General features: G+C 40.8%; 1 protein-coding gene across 7 annotated transcripts in view; it reads right to left on the reverse strand.

The window, feature by feature from the left end:
• CREM (cAMP responsive element modulator) overlaps positions 1–24,263 on the reverse strand; it is a 39,805-nt gene extending 15,542 nt beyond the window's left edge. Inside the window, exons 1-8 of one of the 7 annotated variants that reach the window (XM_084282514.1) lie at positions 24,150–24,245; positions 19,852–19,958; positions 19,095–19,218; positions 15,751–15,864; positions 11,405–11,551; positions 7,410–7,501; positions 7,127–7,269; positions 1,671–1,859 (exon numbers count right to left, since the gene is read on the reverse strand). In XM_084282514.1, the coding sequence (XP_084138640.1) occupies positions 1,671–1,859; positions 7,127–7,269; positions 7,410–7,501; positions 11,405–11,551; positions 15,751–15,864; positions 19,095–19,218; positions 19,852–19,892 (850 nt within the window). In that variant the 5' untranslated portion in view covers positions 19,893–19,958; positions 24,150–24,245. Of the gene's footprint in view, positions 1–1,670; positions 1,860–7,126; positions 7,270–7,409; positions 7,502–11,404; positions 11,552–15,750; positions 15,865–19,094; positions 19,219–19,851; positions 19,959–24,149 lie in introns of those variants that run through there. The other 6 variants (XM_084282513.1, XM_084282515.1, XM_084282516.1 and 3 more) reach the window with 6 other exon arrangements.
• Positions 24,264–27,415: the final 3,152 nt, after the last annotated feature.

Here is a 27,415-nt window from a genome sequence, read left to right on the forward strand (position 1 = left end):
TATCCAGTAACTGTCTCTGAATCTGTTTTGAAGGTTTTCATCAGAGGTGAGATACAGATGCACCACTACCAGAATGGGAAATTTGGAGGGGTGGGGAGGGTGGGGGACACAACACCTTAACAAATTTGGGTCTTAAGGCTTCACTAAGAACGTATACCTAGTAACACTTCAGGTAGTTATAATAGTGCTCTCTGCATGATGAAGGCCATTTTAAGGTTTTTCACATTATAGTCTTAAAGTTTCATTGTAATGCTTCTAAGTCCTAGACAGACATGATACGTCAACAAGGAATTAACCAGAGGCAATGGAAGAATTCAAGTTCGGTGTCACTATTTCGTACTGTCCCAAAAAGCTAAATATTTACAAGCTAATAGCGTTATTTACATCCTGTGCTTCCTTTACAGCAAAGGGAGAGAAACAGCCACTTAAAGACAGAACTTATCCCAAACATCCCTATTAGGGTGAAAAAAACCCTTGACCTGGACTTTAGCAACTATCTCAGACCAAACTAGGGTAAGTTTAGATTCGAAGATATAAGGAAGAAATTCTTCGCTCAGAGGGTGGTGAGGCACTGGAACCAGAGCAGCTGTGGATGCCCCATCCCTGGAGGTGCTCAAGGCCAGGCTGGATGGGGCTTTGGGCAACTTGATCTGGGGGGGTGTCCGTGCCCATGGCAGGGGGGTTGGAACTGGATGATCTTTAAGGTCGCTCCAAACCCAAACTATTTCATGATTCTTTATCTGTGTCTGCATTTAGTTGATGACACTCATCCATTCTGTGAATACACTTTTAAAGTCTTCCTATCCTTCTCATGGTTTATTTCAGTTAGCTGTTCTAGCTTAAGAAAGCATTCACCTATGTTTCCTACTTTACTCCTCTGTACTGACACAAAGACAAAAAGGAAAATGGAAAATAAATTCCCTATATCCTCCCTAGCATTAATTTAGTGTCTCTGTATAGAAATCTTGTACACATTTCCAAAAGGTTTCCTCAATATAATCCAAATCTCAACCCCACTGGTATTGATAAGAATCCAATGTATGTTTGGTTCTCCACTTCCCTCTGCATTTCTGAATGGCTGGGAACAGGGGAAGAATAGGAAATCCTGTATAAACTACAGTAGGGTTTAAGAATTCACTATTCACAGTTCAATTCATATGTATACATTTCACAGGACCTGTAAGTTGTTCTTCTGTGAGAAAATCAGCTTCATGAAAGGCTCTCTTTTCCAATAATGGCAGGACACAAACTGCAAGGAAATTCTACCCTAAACATAGCCTAATAACCTTCCAAGTAACTTCAGAACCCGTGTTGTATGAATGCTGTTGAAAAAACAAGTTAGTTTCATATACTAAATGAGATGCAGACTCAGCATCTCAGTTCAAACTGCAACACCATCTTTACTTCAATTAAACACATCTCAGAATATGGACAAAAGCATTCAAAGCAGTAGGTGATTTTATCCTGTTATTTCCTCCTCGTAACTTTTTTAATCTAAAGAAGTAACTGCTTTACTGAACAGAGGAACTCAGTCTCCTTGTAAGACCATCTTTCATATTATACAGAAATGTTATTTAAATAGTGCTACAATGTAAACACAAAATAAAAGCTTTTTAGGAAGAAAAGTTTAATATGAAAAAAGTAAAATGTAGTAGACTAATAAACAATACCTTGAACAACAACTTGGTTTCCAGGAACAAAAAACTGTTGTGTGCCATCAGGCGAGTGTGCTGCATATTGCACAATGGTAGCACCAGGCTGAGGAGCTCCTGAATTTGTCATCGTTAACGCCTGCAGTCCCTGGACTCCATCAGAGGATGGATTAGAAATCTGGATTGTACCACCTTGAGTTATAGCAACTAAACATAAAAAGAAAATGACAGGTTAGGCAACAGAAAGAGACATACAACATGCTAAAGCACATCTCCCTTTTTAAAACAAACACTGTCTGATAGGACTCTATGTCCTCTTCTTGTTGAATGAGCAATTGTATGAAAGAAACCCAAAACACATTAACATTAATATTGATTTTCACAAATATGAAGCCTGTTGTGTAGTACATGCCATGTGTCTAACAGGGGAAGAAATAAAACTGCTGCACATATTTTTCTCTGTAAATTTCTCTGTAAAGTCCTGAAATAGTTTTAACACAAGAAGGGAAAAAAAAAAAGACTGGTAGCTTTTAGCTTTAGAGAATTGCAGTTTTCTACACTAATATAAAAAGATTATTTTAAAAATCTATCAAATCCCATGACATAAAACCCAGGACATCTAGACAGAAGAGTAACAATTCTTCTAACAGTCACTCTTCTTCCTTTTCTTAGTTCAACTGAAAGCTTAGGACAAAAACGTTTTCCCAAGTTTTATAAAGCTGTAAAGAGTCTGGCTTATGTGAAAAGAAACAGAACGGAGTCTTCTTCCTGTGTGGTCAACAATATGAAAAATATACTTTCCCCACAAAAAACATGCTGTGTAATCTGCAGTTTGCTCATCATAATTAAATACTTAGACAAAAATGAAATTCCCTACAGAGTTCATTAATCGTCTATGCCTTTTCAAATTAGCATTGCCCTCATCAAGAACACGAATATGTTAATTAAAAACTTTTAGAAGAGAATCCAGTCCTCAAGAAGTAACAGGCTTATGTCTCTCTGAGAAGATATTTAAACGACAATCATTGGCATTGTACCACCTCAGACCACTTCAAATACAAACGTGATATATAAGTACAGGTTCAGGACTGTCAACTCCTCAGATTTCATGGCCAGGTTCACAATATTTGAGGACATTTTTAAATGTTCAGCTCCAATCATCTGATACATTATTTGTTAGATACCCACATAAATTTTGGAGGTAGACAGTTGATTTCAGATGTTTTGTCTTGACAACAATATGCTAACTTGAAAGTACAGCATAAGGCAGTAACACTCCACAGAGCACTGAAACACTACCAGGCGATTACTTACTAATCACTAACTGCTATTAGCAGATTGCTGCTATTCCATAACTTACTAAAACCTCAGATAATTTATTTCAAAATATAAGAATCACCTACCAAAGTGGCCAAATCCAATTAGCTAATTTAGTTTCTATTTGGGGTAAAACAGGGAATTCCTCTCAGGCTGAGCTTTATCTGCGGCAAGGCTCAGCATACTCTCCGGTCCCACCCTTAGGATGGGGAACATCACACAACCAGATGCACGCTACAAGCAGGCTCTGTAAGACATTGCAGGAAGAAAAAAAAAAAAAGAAAGAAAGAAAAGAGCAATATGCTGGTTTTGTCTGGCCTCCAAAGCAGGAAGCGCCCCATTTGGGGGCAGCTTAGAGGAAAGAGAAGTAAGAATAAATCATTGTCTCCTCTGTTGTTCATTAGGTCCAGGACAATAGCAGGTTCTCAGTAGCATCCGAGCTTCCCAGCAGAAAGCCAGTACCTCCCAGGGAAGTGAAATTTACTCAAACACTGAACTCACACAGATTTAGCACCAAGAAAAAAAGGTGCTATACCATTATAAAGAATGTCTATACTGTTAGAGTACCACGTTACATAAAGTCAGTTCAACTGTTCAGGTAGATCACAATTCAGTTCTTTTTATATAACAGAGAATGTACTCCGCTCTCTCTCCTATGAGATTGATTCCTACCCTAGTATGAACATGACACTCCTCCCACCCTATTCACTGCCCTAATCCCAACCACTGCACACATACTTCTTGTGTTGGAGCTTTACTTGAAACTGTGCCTTCACAGAGTACTGGATTATCCCAGACAACCCCTGGTTTTGTACATTATGCACGTGGATGCAAAAGGCAGCTTCTCTTAGCTAGGACTGAAGGTGAAACTGCCACCATTCTCTGGGTATGATCAACACCTCTCATTCACAAAGATCAGATCTTTCCCTCCCTCCCAAGACAGGGAAAAGCTGATCTCCCCCAGCGTATTTCCTAATTCTGCAATTGATAAAAATTGTTAAAAACCTTTCCTAAGACAGCAAGTAACCAAAACAGATGGCAAAAGAACGAGTTATTTTCATTTTCCCTGCACTATTCCAGAAAGAACATCATGACACACTTGTGCAAGAAGGAAAGAAGGAAGTTGATTCACAATCTCCATCTAAGCAAACAACTCATGTGTTTAGACCACCACCACAGGTGAGGCAAACCAATTTTTTCAGTATTCAATAACCACTGTGACAGACCTACAGCCAGCAGAGTAGTTCTGTAGCAAATCCAGCGACATGGCTCATACAGAAAGACACCACCCTCGGAAAAAGTGTATATTCTTACAGAAAAATCACAAGGTGATGGATGTAAACCCACATTTCATCTAGCTGGTCATGCCTGTCAGTCCATCTGCTTCCACAGGCCAAAGCCAAGAACTCTAAGGAAAGGAAAATGGTATTTGGAAACCATGGCAACATATCATTTTGGCTGGTAAAAAGTAAGCAGAGAGCAACCATCAGTGCTGATAACAGAACCAAGTAAATTTATCTTAAAACCAAGTATGTTATCAAGATCTTCCAAGAATAATTATCACGTACCTACCGACACCAACATACAGCCTAAACTATCTTTTCAGCTACTCTTAAGCTGCCTCTCCCATTCAGGAATAGAGAGAGAAATAAAGAAAACCAAGGATTCAGCAAATTTCATGACATATGGTATATTTTAAACCAGCCCACAGGAGAGATAGCTGGAGTGACACTACAAGGCCAGCACTTCATTGCCATGGACACTACAAAAACCTTATAAACAAACTGCTTGCTGCCTACACAGGAGAACCCAGGCCACCAACACTGCTCAAGGAAAGAGAGGTACTCAGATACAGTGATGATAAGCAGACAGAGAAATAAAGATAAAATAGATCTATGTAGTGACCTTCTGCACTACACCCAGCCAGAAGTCAGCACGGGAGATGTTCCAATCCCACACAGCCTTCCTGGGTTTAGGGGACCCCAGGCAGGCAGCAGTACAGCTGCTCAGAAATGCTGCACATTTGTGCTTTTTGGGCCTGCTGTCAGAACTAGAAGCAAACAGCCAAGCTCTCTTTGCTAAATTCCGAATGAAGACTCCATCTACTACAAGGAGATTACCATCCTTGCTACCACTTGGATTCAACCTCAGATGTAACTCTTCAGGCCAGCAGTAATTTTAAGGACAAAGGCTGTATTTTTTCCTAACGAGAAGTGGAGAGAACAGACTTAATTGCAGCAAAAGATATATGACATTTTAACTTGGAAATGTAAACTTAAAAACAAAAACATCTAATTAATAAATTGAGTAAGAAAGCAATTTCCAGGAAGACAAGGCTCTCAAAATGTATTTTTAAGCTTCAATCAGTAGGGTCTATGAAGACTGACATTGTGACATCCTGAAGCCAGGTCTCATTATGTCTGAAACTTATTAAATAAATATTTGTAGATTTAGTTATCTTAAATATACTGAAAAAAAAGCTACCAATAGAACTCACTGAAAGAAAAAGCAGCATGAAGCAGAATTCTTCTATGCTTGACCCATGCTAAAGCCAGGCTTAAATTTAGATAAATGAGATTTAATTAAATTTCTATAGACTCTGCTAATGCAAGCACATTGTTAGTGACGCTCTCTGCTCTTTGATTTTTCAAAAGTAAATGTTTGTTTGAACAAGAGACTGAGATTGTCATTATTCTTTTACACACTTCCGTGCCATTATTATTTATGCAAACATTCAAACTAAAATATCCTTCCATTAAGACGTGAGAATGGTCTCCTGTAACCACAAGTCTGGTTTCACAGAGGAATTTATCAGGAGTTTGGATTTCTTACTCATTTCTTAGAAATCCTTAAGGTTTGAAGGCTCATTACAGCTTAGTGTGGACACTATAGCACTTTCTTTTTTAGTCTTTAAACTGCGAATACTCCTCTGAAGCTAACACCACCACCACCCCAAGAAAAAAAAAATACAGATTCTGGACTAGATAACTGTCATTTAGCATGACCAGAAGTCCATGGAAAAGAGCATTTCAAATGATGGACATCACAAAGCAGATTTTTATGTCTGCACCTTACAGGGCGGTTAAGAAAAGCAGCTTAGGAACTCCAAGCAAAATTGCTTTCTATGCAGAAGCACAGATTTTATATGCTCATTCTGCTTTCTCAGACTTGATAACAACTCAGTTGTACAAACTAAAAATAAATGAAGAATTCCAAGGGTGACTAGAACACTGCATGCAAAAAGACATTTTATCTTCTTTTATATTCTACTGTTCGTGTTTTAATAAACTTCTTCTGTTCTCAAAGCAAAGTTTCAGAAAACAACATTCCTTTTGTGATTCTGCTGTCATTATATCCAAGGGAAAATACCTGCATTTCAGCAGGTCTATGCATACAAAGACATTAAAAAATACCTGCAGGAATGAAGCTTTATCAAATACATAATTGGAAAAAAAAAGTTATTAGAAAGGTATCCCTTAGATGAGATACGATTAAGCACAGAGAAGATATAGAGAGCAAGTTATGCAACGTTTTCAACATAAACACAGGAATTAAAAAAAACTAGAGCATAGAACTGTGAAACTAACTTTTAGCCTGTGTTTGGATAAAGTACCAAATGTTGAAGACTACAATTGAATTTAATTCTGCAGTTAAGAGAGTGTTAATCGTTGGCAATTTGAGAGAGAGATTTGTTTTAAAAATGAAAACTCAAAATTAGTAAAGAATTTCATGCTCCACCCCTACATTTAAAAAAGGAACTCCTCGCCAATTGTCATTTTTCATGTAGCGTATAAAACTAATACACATCAAATCACAGCAACATGAAACTGCAATGGTTTATAACACTGTACATGCACACAACACATAACCCAGTGCCAACATTTGTCATTTCATCTGAGCCTCACCTCCACATTTTTAATGCGTAGGAATTCTAGAAGGACTAAGCTTAGCAATCAACAAGCATTAAGAGAAGCAGACTAAAATGTCTGTTGTGCCCACGTTAGGAGAAATTAAATATAAAAATTTAGATTATTTAGAAATATAGAAGCTCTCTTTCTTCTTCACCAAAACATCTCTACTTCATTACGGAACTTTTAGAAGAAAAAAAATGTTCCTATTTGTGTTCTGCAACGAAACACAGATCTTTGCAAACATACTGTATTGCCCTGAGCTAGTCTGATACAGGCTGGTTGGCATGGACATTGGAGAAATTCCAGGAGGCGCTCCTTCTTCCTCCGACTTTTCTTCTTCAATCTTCGGGACTGCAGGAGTATCTGAAGAGAGTTCATTCAGAATTTTTCTAAAAGAGAACAAAGATAGTTTCATATATTTGAAATTCCACATCCATGAGAAATTAAGTCACTGGCTTTTATCAGACAGCTTTGCTGTTACATATAACCTGCCTTTAAAACCAGCAAAAACAAAACCAAAAGTCCTTACCGGTATGAAGGCCTTCTTGAAAGTATTTCCCTACGTTTTTGAGAATCAATTATCTCTTCTGATTCTGCAGACTCATCTGCAATCGATGCTACCTGTAATAGCAAAGTTTCTGAAATTTATAACTTCATTAAAAAAAAAAGTAAAAAGATTATTCTTAAAAATTCCTTCCATGTTTGCATACAGGAAGTTTATGCACTTCTTAAAAAAATTACAAATCATGTGATCTTGGACTTCTCTTTCCACAACACATCACAAACTATGACGTTAGCAACGCACAGGCACTTAGCTGACATCTTCCATTTCGAAAAAATATAAATAATTCACATTACATTGTTAGTGACATCAAGAAAAGTATCGAATATAGATTTCTTTAAATGTAAAAATATTGTACAATTAGCTTTTAAATTAAAATTAAACATTTAAAATGCAGAATACTGCATGAATGCACCTTAGGTAACTGTATACAAGACAAAAACTTCTTCAAAACCACACCAAATCTATTTAGAAGATAAGTTTATTTAAATATACATTTATTAAATTACACTTATCATCACGTTCATAAATACAAATACACTGCTTAGCAATTTCATGAAACTTTTAGAAACTTTTGTGAAGTTCACAATATCTATTTTATTTTCTCAGGACTTTATTAGCATTATTTTCACAGTTTCTTTTCTCTTAGAATTAACAAATACATGAAGGCCTGGAGCTGAATCACAGTCTTCACCAGCAAATATTACATTACACAGAACAGAATCCAATTACTGAACAAGAAAAACATGCAGATTTCTTGATTCTTGCAACTATTCAGAACTATTGGTGTATAAGATTTCCAAAACTGAAGCAGTATGGAAATGGTGGTGTGGAAAATTACCTTTTACATAAAGCCCATAATACAGTTGCAGACTAAATACTGTTCTAAACTAACGCTGAACAGGCACTCTTGTCATTAAACAAGAGTGAAGTGACTAGAAGGCTCAAGTGTCCCACCTGGGTGGTGACTTCTCTACAGCTCAGGAAAGACCAGACAAACCTCGAGAAGTAATGTGGCTGCCAGGTCTCAGCACTTGGTGCCTGAAAACAAAACCTGCATGACCAACAGAAAATGACTGCTTAGAAGGCTCGGGAAGTTCATGGACCTGTGTCACTCCATCTCAAACCTGTACAACTGCACCTTGAAAGAACTACATGTTACTGCACAATGAGGGTTTCTCTCTACTTGTTAATTTTATTGCATTCCAATTTTGTAAAATAAAAATTAAAATTAAAAAAAATGTAGCCTCAATTTTGCTGGGTAGTAGATAGGAATGTTATTAAAACATTATGTGTATCTAATTAAAACAGACCTGGAAATAATGAGAGGCACTTCTGCATGTCTACAAGCAGACAGCTCCAAACCAGGCTTCAGAGCTGACTGGGGAAACATGAGAGCTTCAAGACGTTTGTATTCGTTCTTTTGCAGGATGAGCCAATGCTGACCAAAAAGATCTGAAAGGCATTTCCAGTGCCCTACGTGGATCGGCTCATGGATCAACCTTCAAGCCTCTGGCACAAACCTTTAAAGGCACCATTACACAGCCAAGAGCCTGGGCAGCATAACTCAAAGAGAGCTTTCACTCCATGGGATAAAAATAATTAAAAAAAAAATGGTTTGAGGACAAACAGCAGGAAAACAAGATCTTGGGGTCTTTAAACATTCTCATTGCACTTACATATAGAGTTACTAATGGCCACCTCTTCCTGATTGTGAAGGCAACCAAGAAGTCAGGAACAGCAGCACTTTGATAAGATGGTAAGAAAATAAGGAAATGGAAGCGTTTTTATGTGGAAGAGGAGGTTTTCTGCAAGAAGTGTCAGAAGTTCATCAGGATAGGAGAGAAAAATGTAGTGTTTGTTTCTTCTAATAGCAAGCAGCCATGTCCACGAGGCTCACAGAAGGGAACCAGTGCCATTTCTCCTGGCCATCAGTCTGACTGCTCCAGCCTTAACACGATGTTCTGCATTTGAACAAATATAGCTCACAACAGCCATGAGCTCATGTTCCTCTGTCAATACCTGATGTATTACAGGGAAGAAGCAAGTAGCAAAGTCAAATAATCTGAATTGCAAGCCTTTCTACAAGTAAAATAACAACAACAGAACACAGAACACAATGCAGATAAGCATTTTTTCATCCAGAAAGCAATAGTGTTACAAGAAAAAAAAAATTAAATGCCTTCCAGCTTAAAGCTGCAGGTGTCTGAGGGAGAGGTCACACAGGCTTTAACATCAGCCTTCAAGATATTTTTATTTATGTATTTTATTTATTTATTTAAGCAGACTGATACCATTTTCCAAGTCTCCCACTATCTGGCAGAAGCAGGACACTAAGTTAAAGCCAAGCAATCTGGAGGAAGTGCCAGGTGGCAGGATAAAGTGCTTAAGAAGATCACAGAAGAGCCTAGGCAACCTCTGTAATGCTGTACTGGAGTCCTTCACAGGGCTTTTTTCAAGCATCTTCAAGCCCTTCTGGGAGGGTCACATTATTCGCCATTAACATGCTCAAGTGAAAGCAAAGCAAAAGCCCAGAACTAACAAGTTAGTATTAACCAGGACACAGCTTTCCCATCTCTGTTCCTTCAGGAAAGAGAGCACAGGGTTGACTCAATACAACACAGTCGATCTCCACCCCTTAAGACGACACAGCAGCAGCTGTCAAGACATTCTGGAGAAATTCCTCCCCCGAGCTCTGAAGCAAGGACTGTTTCTGTATGTATGCCCCAAGGACACCAGCTTAAAGAAGAGCAGTGACAGAATCTGGGAATGACTATAACATGATTATTTGATAAAGCTCACCCTGGCAAATCATAGTTAGAAAGAATTCAAAAAAAAAGAGTATTAATTTTTTTAATACCCTGATTTGCCTTCAAGTCTGACCAAACCCAAGCCTTTTGCCATCTACTGCACTTTTTCAAGAGAGACCTAGGATTTCCAAACTTTACCATGGCCCATCATCTGTGCCTACAAATAAACTACTTAATACCTGGTTAAGGTTTTATTCTTGTTTTCTAGTCTCCAGGATAAATATACTTACATATGCCTTTTTATCTATTATACTTGAAAGCTACTAAAAAGGTTAAAAGCGGCTTCTCAAGAAGCCTGACAATACACTTGTCTTTTCCTTCCTATGTTGCAAGGACTGCAGGTAAACACTTCACATGTAGCTGTTATCTAGCCTTTCTTAGAGATTATCAGTTCTAGTTGCAAGAACTAATTCAGCCTTCATTTTCCAAACAGTTTTTAAGAAAAGCAGATCAAAGACACTCCTGCCTACAAGAAAAACACTAATGGGAGGCTTGCCTAGTCATTTGCAAAAGAGTGCAAAGTCATTCTCTCCAGTCTGTTTCACTACTTAAAAGCTCTGAAAACTCTCTAAGCATTTTGCACTGGTCCCTGTTTTCTAACATCAGCAGGTTTAAACATGAAGACTTGCCAAATAAATATTTTGAGGCTGCCCTTATTTTTGCTCTTTACATTTACACGCCCACAGAAAGCAATACCAGATGCTCTGACTGAGCCTGCTACACCAACAAGGAATCGTCTGAAGCTATGTTTACTTCCACCACATCCAGATGCTCTCAGAAATACAGTACAAGAGACACTTGCAAATTTCCATTTGAATCAGGACGATCGCAGAGTTGAACGAAACGGAAGAACTGCAAGGTACGCTAAAACAAGGTCATGTTATTACACAAACTTGCTGTTGCAAAAGTTCAGGGTTCCAAGACACAATTTCTTAAGAAATAAACAGGAAGCATTAAGGAATCGCTACACAATGCTTGCAGAGCTGCTATTAGCTGGCTGCTTGCCACCACCCTCCCCACCCCCACCTTCCTACAACTGCACGAGTAAATCTCCCAGCGCTGGCAGGAATGAAGAGAAGCTGAAGATGAGAGCAGGGGCATGAGTAATGAAGCACCAAATATTCATGAAAACAGAAGAATAAAAGAGCTAACCTGAACAGCTTGCATTTGTGGTGACTGAATGACTGAGGGCTGTGTGGCTTGAATGACACCCTGGACATGAACAGTTTGACCAGAAGGCAACTGCACAAGAGTTACTGCTGGAGATCCTCTTCCAGCACTTGATGCAGCTACAGAAACCTGCAAAAGTTACAACCATCATGTTTAAGAAACACACCGCAAGATTTCAATAAAGGCTTTTAGAAGCGATACTAAAACAACCTGGTTCTGATGCCGTACCCAGAACAGCTGGAGCAGGCGTGCTTATCTCACGCGCAAGTACACAAGTCTTCATAGGAAAAACGTGGTATCTCTCCAAAAGGTGTGGAAAACTGAGCCCTACCAAACTGCAAATCTTCATCTTTTCCCCCTTCCCCCCAGAGACTTCACATTTTCTTTTCAATCAAAAACAACCCTAAGCTATCACGGAGTAAATCTGCTGCCGCTAGCATGAAGGCTAGGAAGAAGCTCAAGAAACGTAACCAAATATACCAATATTCATTCAAGTGGTATGCTGCAGCAACAAGATACAGAGCAGAATGTTCTCAGTCCAAAAAATATCCACAATTGTTTTGTTTTTGCTTTGTTAAGCTGGAAGCTTAGCTTCAACTTTTGGTTTTCAGACAGATGTCTCAAGGGATGCGATAATAGGAAAGAAAAAAGTGTTCAACAAAGCAATGCATGGATTTGTAAATTGTTTTAGTTTAATAAATTCACTTTGCGTATTTCACAGTATCAGGACAGAGTTGAAGTACTTTGATACAACTAAAATAAAGTACAGAAAAATCTTTAAACTCAGCAGAGCTGAAGAAAATGGTACCCCATTCTGTATAGGAAGACACCTGAGCCCTTTTTCTGATGACATTTCAGAGCACAAGCAGCTTTGCCCAGCCCCTGGCTCTCAATCACCTGTATTGATGCTGAACATGCTAAGAGATAGTTAAGCATCCACAGACTAAGAAATAACTCACGTTTTATTCTCTTACTGCTAAAATTGTCATCAGAAACAAATACTGAAGCAAAAGGGAAAACACTAAGATTGATCTCAAGCTCTTTGTGATGAAACATCCTGAAACTCAGAGTGAAAAGGAAAAAAATTACAACTTCATAAAGTCATACGATAAAAATAGATGAGTCTTTTTGAAAGTAAACTGCACTGAAAACTTAATTTCTAACTTCCGTGTGTGCAAGAATACGCCCTGAGTCATATCTAAGATGCTGGTATCTTCCCTTTCCTAGCTTGGTTCTCAGCCCAAGAAGGTAGCTGGTACGAGCAGTGGAGGTAAAAGCAGATGAGAGTGAGAAGAAAAAACATGATTAATGTCAAATTTGAAAAAAAAAAAAAAAATTAAAGTATTTTGTATTTTTCTATATTCACACTGAAGATGTTTTTTGGGGGTTTTGTTGTTTTTAAATTCCTAATATTAAATGACATTTTATTTATGATCAGTAAGCCATTGCTCGTCTGGGAAACATTCCTTAAGGCACGAGAAAATGTTTATCTCCTATTAAGACATACTGCTATCAAGAAGAACAGATGTTGGCTCATATTATCTCAAAGAAGCAACGTTTCTAGCAAATGGACAAGAGCTTGTCCACATTCACTATGCAATTGCTCGATTGTTGTAGTAAACTGAAGAGATTTTCAGGAAATAAAACAATTGAGGACATTTTTAATCCCTAAATGCAAGCAGTCAATCCTTAAATGGCATTAAATGGCAACACGTAAATAGGATACACAAGCTCTCTTCCCTGTCTATAAACCAAATACAAACGCTATTATCAGAATACATATTTGAGATCTAGAACATCTTGAACATCCTGAAGATCACGGTCTATTTTCTGCCAGGCAAAGCTGACATCATCCCAAACCCCAGCTTCAAGGAAGGAGCATGGAGCAGTCTAAACATTTACAAAGCATGCTAACTTTTCAAAACATTACAAAGGCAATTTCACCAAACCTCTCAGTTTGCAGCGCTCACAGATAGCAGTAATCTGCTACAATTCTCTAGGGTATCAGGAAGAACATGCTGAGCACAAACACCACACTGCACTACATACACAGTTGATTAGTTCCTGTGTTTGGTACACAATGGGTCAGGCACATATAAGCAGGAAGTAAGCCAGTATTCAGAATTAAGAAACACTGTAGTCATTTAGAAGCTACTTATTCATTCAGTCTAACCACACAAGGAGGGAAAAAAATAATAGAAAAAAATCAGTCAGCTAATACCCTTAGTCTAAAGTTGACAGTATCGCAGGATGAATTGTTTTGTTCCCGTTAATTCAGATAGGAGATTAAGTGGAGGTGGAGGGTGCAGGGGGAGGGGAGACAATAGTATCTTTAAAGCTGGTTCAAAAACCAAAAGTGATTTGCTTGCTCATTTATATCTACTTTAAACATCTCAATTTGATGTGATCACGGCTGAGTTCCCACCAATTTCTGAAAGTTAGGTGGTGTTCACATTCATGTTATCGCAGTCCCTACGAACTATACTTCGTAGTATAGTATTCTGTGACTATTTTGTCTTAGGTTTGTTTTCCAGAACTATGACTTCATTTCTAACTTCATGTTTTGCATGTCTTCTACAAATTTTTTGAACTGTAAAAATTATTTTGATTCGCATTTCACTTTGAATTGTTTCAAATTGAACAGTCCTGTGTTTGCCAAGATACTTTGGCCATTTGAGGCTATCCTGCACACACACTGACTGACACAGCCCTGGCAAAAAAACATTACTTTCAGCCATCAGCAATGAGCAATGCTCCTTCTAACCCCATCACTCCGAGGGCTTTCTAACACAATGACCAAAAACAATCCCTGAGCAATTCAGCAACACCGAGAGGGAGCAGAAGATTAACACCCCAAGTACCTGATTAAACAGTGCAAGGGTTATGCCCCAGTGATTGCTAAGAGACTTTGGATGTTGCAATATCCTTTGATGGTCGAGCCTCTTACGTGTGCAACAGTCGAGCCCAACAGCTTCAACAAATACCGACCACGTAATCTGTCATGGCAGCATGGGCCCGTACTCTGTATGTTTGGAAATCGAAGAGCTCCCTCTTGCAAAAAGAGGGAAACAAAAGAAGAGGCGCCCTCCCACCCCACCCCTCAAAAAAATAAACATGAATTATCTTTACACTGAGGTACGTGTTCATTCAGGAGTTCAGCTGCTTATCAGTTCTCTGCCTTCAAGACCCACGGCTCACTGAACAGCTGTCCTGCGTACACACGCACTGTCACTCAAGCTCAGGTAACTTTCCCCTACAGAGTACTGCAGAGCTCACACTGACACTCAACCTTTCGTGCCTCAAACATGGCTAGTAGGAAGTACACCTCACACAGTTCCAGCTGATTTGTGTCTCAGCTGTAGAATTTAAAAGCTGCAAGGACTCCAGAAGTAATGAGAGGAGCGCTTCTGGAAAAGAACAAACCCTTTGTGGGTTCACCTACTAGAAGAGCACAGGACTTGTCACGCTCAGGCACTGCCTAACCTTCATGAGGAAAAGCTGAAGATAGGGAACTTTTGGCCAATTGCAAGGCCAACACCAAAAAGGAAACTCCTAGCTTTAAGGAAGTCAAGGTTTGACTGATCTCAGCCACTTGGCGACAGGATACCCTTGAAGAAGCACAAAACAGTGACAAAGCTGCAGGTTCGTAATGCTCTAACATCAATTTTCCTAAATGCCCTGGACTTGCACTTGGCAGGCTGGTTTTAGAGCCATATTCACACTGTGGAGAACTTCTATAGTGCTCAGTCTCCTGGGAGCAAGATTTAATGTAACATTTCATGCTGCGAGCCCAAAAGGTAAACGTCCTTGATGTGCTAAACCTGAGCAGTCCTGGCTCCCAACAGCTCTGCACTGCCTGCATCATAAAGGTCCCTCCTAATCCCTCTGACAGCAGTTTTCACATTGTAAATCCTGACCCATGCCTTGTTCAGGGCCAGCACTGTGAGGTCAACAGAAAACATTTCAGATCAAGGCAGCAAACACAGCCCTAATAATAGATGGAATATAACAAATGCAAAAACTGATTCAAAGAACTTATCCAGGATGCAGGATTAAATAATAAAAAAAAAAGTACTTTGTCAAAATTGAAAAAAAGTTCTAAGTATATTGCTCTTATTTATTTATAGTTACACATAGTATATTTATGTAGCTGAGCACAGTACACCACAGAATGCTATATAGCCTCTAAAAATGCAGCAAAATGAACATTAATTTAAATAACAATGCACATGTAACTGTTCCAAATGTTATCATCAATATTACGAGAATATTTCAGTCCAAATTAACTTATTTTTCTAAGAGCAGCCCTATATGTATTAGCAGATCACCTGTGCATATGAGACAAAACCCACGGAGACATTTTCCACCTCACACCTCTGCTCTTCACTGAGGAAAAGGCATCGAGCTTCTCGTATGGGTGTTCTACACAGTTCAAACAGCTTCTAAAGACAACCAAAACTTTTATAAATATTTTCTTACATAATTCTGTTGGTGGCTGGGACTTAGCATCTGCAGCTGAATTTCTTGCATACCTATCTTGATCTATATTAATTAATTTTATTATAAAAATATCCCTTTAAAAGCAGAAATTGTCAGTTTTGCCTCAATGGATGAAAAATTTATCTCATTTTGCTAGTTTCTGATTTGCTAATTTTTGCTTTTGCAGAAAAAAAAAAAAGTTTTACTTTCATCATCAAAAATTGCAAGAGCATATAACAGTATCTATTACACAACATAAGAAAGAAAAAAAAAAAAAAAAAAAGCTCTTGTCTCTGCTAATAAATTATGAGAGGTCCCCATAGCACTGGAGATTATCCCACCACACCACAGTTCTCCAGCCAAACAGGATCACTAGTTTCAGAGGGAAGACACCAAGAATGCTTCAGCACAAAAACAGTGCCTGCTCTTTTCATACGATCACCACACTGAATTCCATGGTCGGCCTTTATCACACTAGGTGCCAGGTGTTTCTCTAAAAAGCCTGAACTCCAGAGGAGGAAAATATACTCCTACACAGTTATATTCTTCAGCATTTTGCTCATCATTCCCTGGACAAAGTATTAATTCAACAAAAGGCCAAGGAAATTAATAACCATAAAATTGCACCTGAACACAAGAAATTTTTTTTCCCCCCCTGTGAGAGAAGTCAAATACTGGTACAGGCCAACCAGAGAAGTTGTGGACTACCCATCCTTGGAGATATTCAAAATCCACCTTCACACAATCCTGGGCAACCTGCTCTGGCTGACCCTGCTTGAGCAGGGCTATTGGTCTAGAGGTCCCTGCTTGCCTCAACCATCCTGGCATTCTTTGATAACATACACAGAACCACAAACTGAGTATTAAAAGATAATTTATGAAAATGATTTACTTCTGACTGAACAAAAAGAAGGTTGAACAAATATCTGGTTGGAAAAAAAATAAACACGTCACACAGATGTCTGAAAAGCAACCCTCAAGTTCAACAAGCAGACATTTTACCTCTTGGTAGGCACTAACTCATCCTACTTCCCTCACATTCCTGCACAACTTCAAGAAAATTACTAGGAGAGATGACTGGAAGTTGGAGAAAGCTATATGACAGTCACATGCAGTGGCTGCCTTCTCTTAACTGCACTTCTCCAGAGGTAAAAGAGGGAGAAGGAGCTATCTGTGCCCTTCCGTCCCAAATTCACAGGTGCCAGACCAGCTGCACAGCCATGAATCCCTCAGAAGTGCCCCAAGTCTCCCATCCCGCACCCAGCAGAAGCAGGTGGGGATGTTCCTCATCCCAAAAAGTCCCTGCTTCCTCTCTCACCACGGCTCCCTAACCTTCACTGGGACAACCTCTCACCTGCAGAACATGCCAGGTGGGAATGTAAATTACAAGCGTCCTCCTCATCTTCAGCCAAAACTCCCTGCAAAACCAGGCCTTTCCCCCTTCTCAGCAATAAGCTCTCCTCCCGGGTCAGGCAGACCCACCGAAACACGGTGGCAACTGAGCCTCAGGGTGCCAAGGGGGTGGGCACAGTTTTCTAGCAGCTCAAGGCCAGCAGTGGGTGTCCCAAAGGCTGAGGGGTGGCAGAAGGAGCACAGTGGCCTGGCCTGGGCTGGCAGGACCCCCTCTGGTCAGTGGCCACCACCGGGGGCTCCAGGGGCTGCCTGTTGGAGGCCTCCTGGCTCCGCCATTTTCCTCAGCGGTGCCACGCTGCTGAAGCCGCTTTTCTGGAAGGCCCACACAGGGACACAGACTCCAGCTGGGAGCACCTCTGAGCTCTGCCCCGGCTCCTCCTTTTGGTCAGAAGGTCTAAGGAACGCAGAGATGTACACTCCAGGCTATTCTCCTCATCAGTACTTCAAGAGTTATTGCTTTTAACTGAAAGACCTAGGGGCCCTGCCCAGTATGGCTGAACCTCATCAGTTACCACCACCCAGTACTCAAGTACCAGGACACCAGCAGACTATTGTATAAGCTAATGGTTTACATGTAAAATCTGCTAAGTTAAATGAATTTGAACCATCAAAGAAATGAATTTGAACCATCAAATTTGAACCACTGAATTTGAACCATCAAAGAAAGATGAAATAAAGGGGTGAAATCAGCATTAAAAAAAATAATGAAAAAAATTGGTTTCATACTCCATTCAAGGAAAACAAACAAACAAAAAAACACAGGATTCCCAGGGATGTAGATATCAAAACCACAACCCAATACCATAGGTTAGAAAAAACAAACAAGGGTTCTACTTGGTGTCTGAAGACCCAGAAAAACCCAGTTGCATTCACTCTTGAAAATAAACCTATAATGTAAATCGAGTATCTAACATGCCACATACATGGCATGAAATAATGGAGCATCCCTCCCTTATAGTTCAGACAGAAATCTTACTAACTTCTAACTTTTGATGTTGAAGAATTTCTCTAAAGTTGTTGGTTTTTTTTTTTGTTTGTTTGTTTTTAACTCAGTTCCTTTATTTCACAAAACTGTTTTGAAGATTCTTCAAAGGGGTCTACACAACATCCTGAAGCTATAAATCTTAGCACTGGCAAGAACATTCTCTCAAGTGCTGAACTTTTCAGTGCTTATTTTCATGTTTGAGAATTGTTATTATGTCATTTTTAGCCATTAACTGCCAAAGAAGTATCCAGGTACGATTACTATGTAGAACACGTACATTTTAGAAACCCAGATTCTGTCATCACATGCACAGAGATGAAACAGAACAAGCACAATTGTACTTGCAAGACTAAACAGAAGCTATAAAAAAAAATGGAAGTAGGAAAGAGCAATGACTATTTTTATTCATTTTCACTTTTGTTTTGCAACACATCTTCAAGGCACACATTTCCGCTGTTTGATCTTGCAGCCACCTCAATTCTTTAGGACTCTATCCTCATCTGCATAACAAATACATACGATCATCTGTGAAAAGTGTAAAGGATCCCTAATGATCATTCTGCAAAGACCAATCTCCTAGAAGTATCACCTTTTAACAGACCTGACTGGCCTTTTGTTAAATGCAGCAGGTATGGTTTGTAGTATACGCTTGGTATTTTTCCTATTTAATCACAAGACTTACAGCATATGACAACACCATACAAGTTGGTAATTTCATCATCAACAATAAAAGAATCATAACATTTCTGAATGTCACTTTATTGATTCTTCTCATCTTTCCACATTTCAACTTACCTGAGGTACTGAGGAAATATGACTTTCGCCTGGCTGACTCTGATCATGAACAGCATCTCTGTCTGGCAGAGAATCCACTGTATTTTCATCTTGTTGCGATTCAACCATTTCCATGGTCATCTGTCTAAAAGTAAGTACACACATATATAAATTTTGCCGTATTAAGGTTTATCAGGCATCTAGGGAGAAAAGAGCCCTATGAGATTCTTTTATATTTGGAGCAGTAAACTAACAACTAACAGTAAACACACAGATCTTTCTCAAACTTGTCAGATTAATTGAAGTCCTTTCTTCCCACTGACTTATATTAAATATTCATTCACATAGCCAGAAGCTACAAAATGTGTGCTTTGGAAAGCTGTGAGGAAGGGCAGTTCTAGAAATGGTTCTCAGGGGAGGAATGAGCAGAGCCCTGGGGTCCTGAGCAGAGCTGGCCAAGGGTTGGCAAGCACTATGCTCCTTCAAAGCCCACCAGCACTGCTTGCAGCAGGTCTCTTGTGTCTCCCAGCAGCCACGTGCTGGCACAGCCCTCTAAAGGCTCTGCTGAGACTGACCCCAGTCTGGGATCTGTACTCCAACCATCTGTAAACTGCTTGGGGCTTAAGACCCTCAGCCATTCTTCTCATTCTGCAGGTTTTAAAATTAGGGCAAGTTTCAGAGAAGAATAAACAACTCCCTGACCCTCAACTTAAACTACAAGTTTAAACCGGATAGAGAAAGCTTCTAAATGTTATCTGCTGTATAGAAATGCAGTTACCTTACGGTTGCTTTTCCATATCTCTTGGCACTCTTAGTCATAACGGAAGATGTGTGTGTGTTAAAACAAGGTTCTCTTCGGCTCCCTCTCTCCTACCACTCTCTGCACTGAAGGTGTAACATGGAACAAGTGACAAGTCACAAGCATTGCCATGGCAACCGTGCAAGTCCCAACAGAACACAGGCGGGGGTACAGGGATACGGGACCTACAGAGCCCAGCGCGCCCCACAGACGCGCTCCCAACTGCGCGCGGTGCTGGGGCAGGAATTCAGACCGCAGGAGGCAGTGACACCGCTAGGGGCTGTCAGAGGCAGAAAATTATGTTCCTGCAGGCTCAGATCAACCGGGTTCAGGCACTGGAAGCAGGGCTCAGTGAGCCAGGCCGAGCGCCTCCTCCAGCTGTCCCAGCTGGCTGCAAGCTAAGGGCGCTGCGTCCCACTCAGCTCCTTCTGGGTCCACACGGAATAGAGGCATGAAAACACTGCTTTACCTGCGTGCCAACCTGAGACCATGCAGGTAGAGAGGGACCCAGTGAAATGACACAGAGCAGCAGATTTCACACCTGCATTCCTCTAATGGGGTCCTACTGGCCGGATTTAACAGCCTGCCTTCCCGGCAGGACCCCACAAGTTAAGCAGTTATACCTGTCTGGCTATTCCTGCAAACAGAAGTTTTACACTCCGTGCCAGCACCAATTCAGATCAAATTCATAACTTCTTTCAACATTCCTGCCTTCTCGTAGTTATAACTCATCAACTCTTTCGCTAGGTACAAGCTAATTGAAAGGCCACTGAAATGCACCAAACCGGACAACCCTGGGGAGACTTTTCACCAAGTTTTCCACCATAATTTTTCAAAATATTTATCTTATTACAGCATTTCATTTGTATATATGTATTCAATATAACAATAAAAAAGTAGAAAATGTGTTTGTTCCTTAGTAAACCGGGAACATCCACACAGCTTTCACATTTGAATCTGTATCTGGTTCATCTATGAATACCTCCATAAGCTTCAGAAAAGCTCACCCACCAGGGCAGGTTAAATGATGACTATGTACGGGCACCACAGTCATTGCAACCTCTTCCTGTACGACTACAGTCAGAATTAATTCACTTCATACAGGCCTTGAAGTATTTTGTTACCCAAAGCCATATGTCACAGATAACCTACTGCTGAAAACACAAACAAAAAAGCAAACCTAAAAACCAACACACACGTGTTTTCATCCCACTGAAAAGATTTCACAGAAAATTTACCTGGCAAAAGCCAGACTTCATTTCATGAACAAACGGGTTTTATGTTCTAAATTGTAGCTTAATCCTTTACTGATTGCAGAACACTATCAAAAATGTTTTATTTTACTGCTTTTATTATCAGCATCTCTTTCCCAAAGCTTTTCCAGCTGCTGCAGTCCAGCAATTGTTAGCTAACAGCTATGAAAACAGCATCAGCACAGCAGAAATTCCAATAAAAAGTTATTCCTAGTATTTTATAAAGTACAGTACAGTACAGGGAAAGGACTGTTTTTAGATGATCTACATTAAATCAGAAGAACAACAGCAAGCATTATATACGTCAGTGAAATGCTGAACATAATTAAGACATGGCATACATGAAAACTCAAGAATTGAAATATATTTTCCACCTATGACTGCGTATATTCTGAGTCAACAAAGACGATGACTTATTTTTAATCTTTAACAAAGAAGAATAAAAACTGGAGATTTTTATGCTGCTTTTCTTTATTATTTTTTTTTTGACAGTCACTGAATTCAAGTTTACCCTAGAAAGACACTACTTCTAGGTAAGCTAAAACCCACTGCTTTTTGGAAATATGGCTGCATGTTGGAAAACTGGGTCTTGAGTAACTATGCTGCAGAAATTCCCCATCCCAATTACAAAGGTCTAACTGCAGTCTACAAAACCAAAACAACCACAACAAATACATAGCTACTTTTAAAATATTCAGGTTGGCATGAAACTTCTATGTGAAGGCTAACTGAAGATACATTGTAGCCTATTGATATCATAATTCATACACGTTACAAGATTAAGAACCTTCCGTAAACATAACCATAGGAATTATTAAACTCACAGGCAAAGGTCACTTGCAGCCACTGGCACCCACAGTGCCACGGTACAGTCACATCACCTTACGTGGGCTCGCACACAGCTCAAGACTGTGCATGCTGCGAAAATTCTGAATTTCACAATCTGATCCAGGTATCACTGTCTTTAGAGCCTTTTCATAAACTCTCAGATTTATACAGCCTGAGCCATACAGGCTGTTTATTTCCTGTATTATCTCACATATCACTTCAGCATGAACACTGAAGTACTTCAATAAATATGAAGAATAAAATTGAGTAGGTCAAAACAATGGTTTTCTAAAACATTAGTTGTAAGAAAGTTATTAACGTAGCACCTACCAGATAATTTCTCTCATGTCTCATAATCACTCCACACTAAAATAAAATTCTGAAAGATTGTTTTCCTTTTAAGATTCAAAGAAAAAAAAAACTGTTGTCAACCACTTAAAATCCTTTGTATAGGTGTATCAGTATTAATACGCATTACACTACAACTTTAATTAAAGTCTATCCTATCTATAATATTGTAACCTTCCTCCTGTTTCAAATTAAAATCAATCAATCAATTAGCTTTAAGGGATATAGTCCTAACCTCCATCTAAAATGACATGTTTTTCTTCATTGTATGATTAATGACATACAAGCTTTAGTCCTATATTCACTATTAATACAATCATTTCCTACATATTCTGCCTTAGTTGTTTACAATGACTGGACAGTAATGTTAAATATTAGTCTGGATTTTTAATTTAATAAACAAGATATATCCCTCCCACTAAACAAAAAAAAAAAAAGGCTGGGGGGGGGGATGGCTTTCCCTAACGTAAGCAAAGGCAGCTCATTTTCCCTATGAGCAAATCTTCAGGATCTGGCAGGAAGCTTAACTGTTACCTAGTTAATAACATCTTAATACCTATTACTATATGTATCTACTATACGTACTGAGACCTAGGTACAGTAGCTCAGGAGCAGGTGAACACTGATTAAGATGATGAAGATGCACATAAAACACACCAAAAGCTTCTTCAGCTGCTAACAGCAGCATCGCCAATGGGACAAAACTGACAGCGTGAGCTCAAGGGAACAGCAGGCAACTGGAGGTCATTGACATCTGTAGGTAATGCCTTCAGTACCTATAGGTGGCATTTTTTAGTATATTTTGTCCACAGATAAAAGGACAAGGGTAATATCTTTAATGATATGATTTTCTGTGATAAAGATCACAAAACAAAAAAAAATCATTTTCCTAGCAATAGTGCTATTTGTTTTAGAAGCACATCAGTGAATATTAATATGAGGATTTGTTGATGAAGTGCAACTGCACCAGCAGATCGGCGTACACTTGCAGGCATGACTTTCTCATTGAACACCCAGAGACGTTTTCAAGGTAACTTCTTTATTTCCACAACGCTTCGTACACGGGTGGCTGCTCACAGAGCTGGCTCACGACAAAGGAAGAGGCTCAGAAATATGTTTCAACCCCAGCTCCACGCATCCCTTTGAAGGCTTTTACTCCCGGGGTTAGTTACTAGAAAGCGTGTGAACTCACACAGGCCTATTTCGCGTGGAAGCGCTCACAGGGCGCTAATTTGGGGTGAAAAGCTCGTTTTTTTGGCAGGAGGGCGCTGCCCTGCCCGTGAGGAGCGCAGCACCCAGGCCGCGCTCACTGCTGCTCCCCCACCGCCTCACTTCCTCACGGCTTTGCCCTTCCCCACCCTCCTCTTCCCCACCAGCCCCCAGCCCATCACCTCAGGAGCCACCGCACCCCCAACCACCCCACTACCGGCACTGAGCCCCCCTGAGGGCCGTGCCAGCACCGGGAGCCGTTTAACCGCTGCGAACCCCGAGGGAAGCGGCCACAACCCCCCCGCTCATCCCCTTCTCCTCAGGGACAGAGCCGCTGCCCGCCCCTCCCGCCCCCCAAAACCCCATCCCCATCCCCTCACCCCCCCGCCCGGCCCAGCCACAGCGCTCGGGCGCGGCCCTCGGAGCGCGCTCCCGACGAGCACGCGCCGCCCCCGCTCCCCCCCCCCCCGGTGCGCGCTCCCGGCGGCGCAGCGCCCCTCTCTGCCCTCCCCCGCCCGCCGCGCGCGCCGCCGCCGCTGCCCCGCGCGCGCGCGGCCCCGCTGCGGGGGGGGGGGAGGGAGGGCGCGTGGGGGGTGCCGGGCTGCGCGCACCCGTGTCCCCGCCCCCTCCCGCACTCACCCGGCGCCCTGTGCGCGCTGCCCCCGTCACAGGGGGGTGGGGGTGGAGGGGGATTGGGCCGGGCGGAGCCGCGCGTCGGCCTCACGTCAGCGCTGATGCAGCCGCGCCGCCGCGGGGGCGCTGAGGAAATGGCGTCCGCGGCGACTCCCAGCGCCGCCGGCCGCCGAAGGGGGCGGGGCCCGGCTGCGGGCGGCGCCGCCGAGTGGCCGAAGGGCTCCCCAACGGCAGGCGGCCTGGCCAACCGGCGCCGCGGGGCCGCGGGAGGCGCTGCTGATTGGCCGAGGGGCGGGACGAGGCTCCAGGGGGGCGGGGCTTGTTGGGGGTTGGGGGGGCGGGTTGTAACGCCCGGGCGGGCTCGGCTCGGGGAGCGGGGCTGAGGCGGGGGGCGCGGGGCAGCCCCGTCAGGGTCCGGCGCGGTCCCGGCTCGTTAAAATCACCTCGATTTTAAAAAACCTCGCCCGCTGTGGGGTGTGCCCCCTCCTGCCGGTTGTTTCTCTGTAAGAAGCCGCGCGGGGAAGAGCAGAGCCCGGCGTTGTTTGCCCGTGGCTCGCTGTGGTGGGGGAACGGGAGTTTGTGCCCTTCATGGTGTGAGGAGGACCTGAGGGCTGATTTCACTGCGTTGTCAAAAATAAAGACCCTTAACCTGTGACTCCATGACAGGGGCATCGCGTTTATCTACACGGGCTTTGCCTCTGAGCGCTCGCTTTGTTCACGCGTCTCACAGAGGCTGTTTCACGCCCAGTGCCAGCAGCACACGATCGATAACCCGTTAGGAACAAACTTCTGGTGCCCATCCCTCAGATACCTGCTTTACTAGATACCCCTGAAAATATTTTATAGAATAATAACATGATCAAATGAGCAGACAAGCATTAAAATACTGGGAGTAACTGTGCTGATGCCTTTGGAAGTAATCCTGTCCCTGTCTGGTATATTCAAGAAGTCAAAATCAGCCGCTGTGATGCTAGTAACACCTCAAAAGTACTCTTAAAGGTGGAAATCTGATGACAAGCAGGAAGAAATGTTGGGAGAATGTGTTAAAGGGTGGAAACCAAGGGAGTGAGCTGTTTATAAACAAACTGCACATTTCCACAGAACTCTGGTGGTGTGAACTTGGAAAAGCAGTTGTTTTCTATTACTTTTCAAGTAGGTCTTTAGCAGCTTTTAAATGCTTACCTAATAACTTATTGCTATTTGTACCTTTTTTATCTAGTTTAGCGAAGTATATTAATCTGTGTGCTAGGTTAAAGGTTGGACTTGATGACCTCAGAAGTCTCTTCTGAGCTAAGTGATTCTGTGATATTATCTAAATGAGAAATCGAAAATTTAACTTACAGCCTGAGAAACATCTGGTCAGAGGAATGAGTGAACTGCCAAAGGGATTTAGTCTTTAGGGATGTAAAGATGATTAACCAGCTGCAGCTCTTGAATACTTGACATGGCTTACCGAGGCCAGTAAAGTTCTGCCTGGGTTTAGTCTGGCCACAGGGTCAGAGGGCTGGAAGTGGAAGGTAAAAAACAGGAAACATTGCGTTTTTACTGTGGCAAGGCTGGGGCAGTGTATTTGTCAGCTGAGGCAAATACAAATACAAATACAAATACAAATACAAATACAAATACAAATACAAATACTTTGCTACAAAAGTGCATCACTGCAGCTAAAATCATCCTAAAATTGTTCTAAGTGGGATCAGTCCCTGACATGCACCAATTTGATTTTGAAGGCTAAAACCAAAAGCAGTAAATAAGAAGACCACAGAGGACAGGATTATTTATGGTTGTCATAATTTACACAAGGTGGTTCTGAACAAAAATTAAAAATCCAGGCACTTCGCTGCCATCAGAATGACTACCTGGATCATCTTTCCTCTCCAACCTGAAATGTCCAACTATGTCCTACAACATCAAGGAAATACCAGCAATTCAGTAGCAGTTTTTCATTGTTTTTGTTTGTTTTTATTTGCCTTTGGATTTGGTGCCCAAAGTCAGAACCTCTCTAAGGAGTTAAAAATGTGACTCGGTGCCAGCTGAAGCAGCCTCCAGTTTCTTCTAGCATCTCATTCCCACCACTGAGGCAACCCAGAAGCCTATCTGGGAAGTAACCCGAGTTGGAAACAGTACACCAAGAAAAAAATAGTTGCCTTTAACCTGGATCAACCTGGCACTCTGCACCATCACACAGAGAACTACGATCTTGACTGAGGGGTTAATATATGAGCAGGGAGTCGAGTGACTTCAGTTGGCACTGACACCAAAAGAAATGCAAAAGAAACGTGATGCCCTTTGCTGAAAACGTAAATCCTTCACCAAGGTATATTACATCACTATAAACACTGTGTAATCTCCAAAAAACTAATTTTACGTATTGGGTCTTCAATCTTTCAGATGGATTTTTTAAAGAATAGAGTTCAAAGAAGTTATATTTCAATTACAATCTTAAAAGACACATGTAGTTTTCTTGTATAAAGTACATAGATAGTCATGGCATAAGTAAGAACAGAAAAATGAATAAGCCACTTATATTTGTAGATTTCTTTTTAATTAGAATCCAGGCATTTAAAGGTAATATAGGTTAGACTGATAGAAAAAAAGAAAAAAAAAAGTGTCATTCTAGTTGAAATGATACCAGTATTTAATATTTTTGCTTTTAAAAGTGATCCCAATATTGACACCTTGACTGATGTTTGTTCTGTGATTTTTTTATTTTTTTTTTAATAACAGACATTTGGTGTATTACATGTATCTCTTTCCAGCCCATCCCATGCTTACACACCCTAAACATTAAGAAATGATGAAGTAAAACTTACAGGTTAAAAAAAGTCTTTATTCAAATTATGTCTGAAATGCCCTAAATGTTATTTGTACAAAGAAGATAGTTATTTGTATAAAAAATATAATAACTTACAGGTAGTTTTTTATACCAGAAATAATTCCCATTGAATGCTTTGCTAAAAGATGTCCAGTAAATTTATTTTCATGTAGCACTTAATGAAACTCCTTGTTATCATTTTCTAGCCATGCTATGTTTTTCTTCAATTATGCAATCTGACGTTTGATGTCTACATCTTTGTCTCCCTAAATACTGCATGTTTGTAATTATTGTTGTAGGTCATAAATTAATTCCCTGGTGGTTATATAAACCTAGAAAGACTGGGAGTGTAGTGATAGGACAAGGGGTACCAGTTTTAAACTAAAAGATGGGAGATTTAGATTAGGTATTAGAAGGAAATTCTTCACTCATGGGGTGGTGAAGCACTGGCCCAGGT

This window comes from Netta rufina (assembly GCF_964035555.1).
Source record: "Netta rufina genome assembly, chromosome: 2".
NCBI classification, from domain to species: domain Eukaryota; kingdom Metazoa; phylum Chordata; class Aves; order Anseriformes; family Anatidae; genus Netta; species Netta rufina.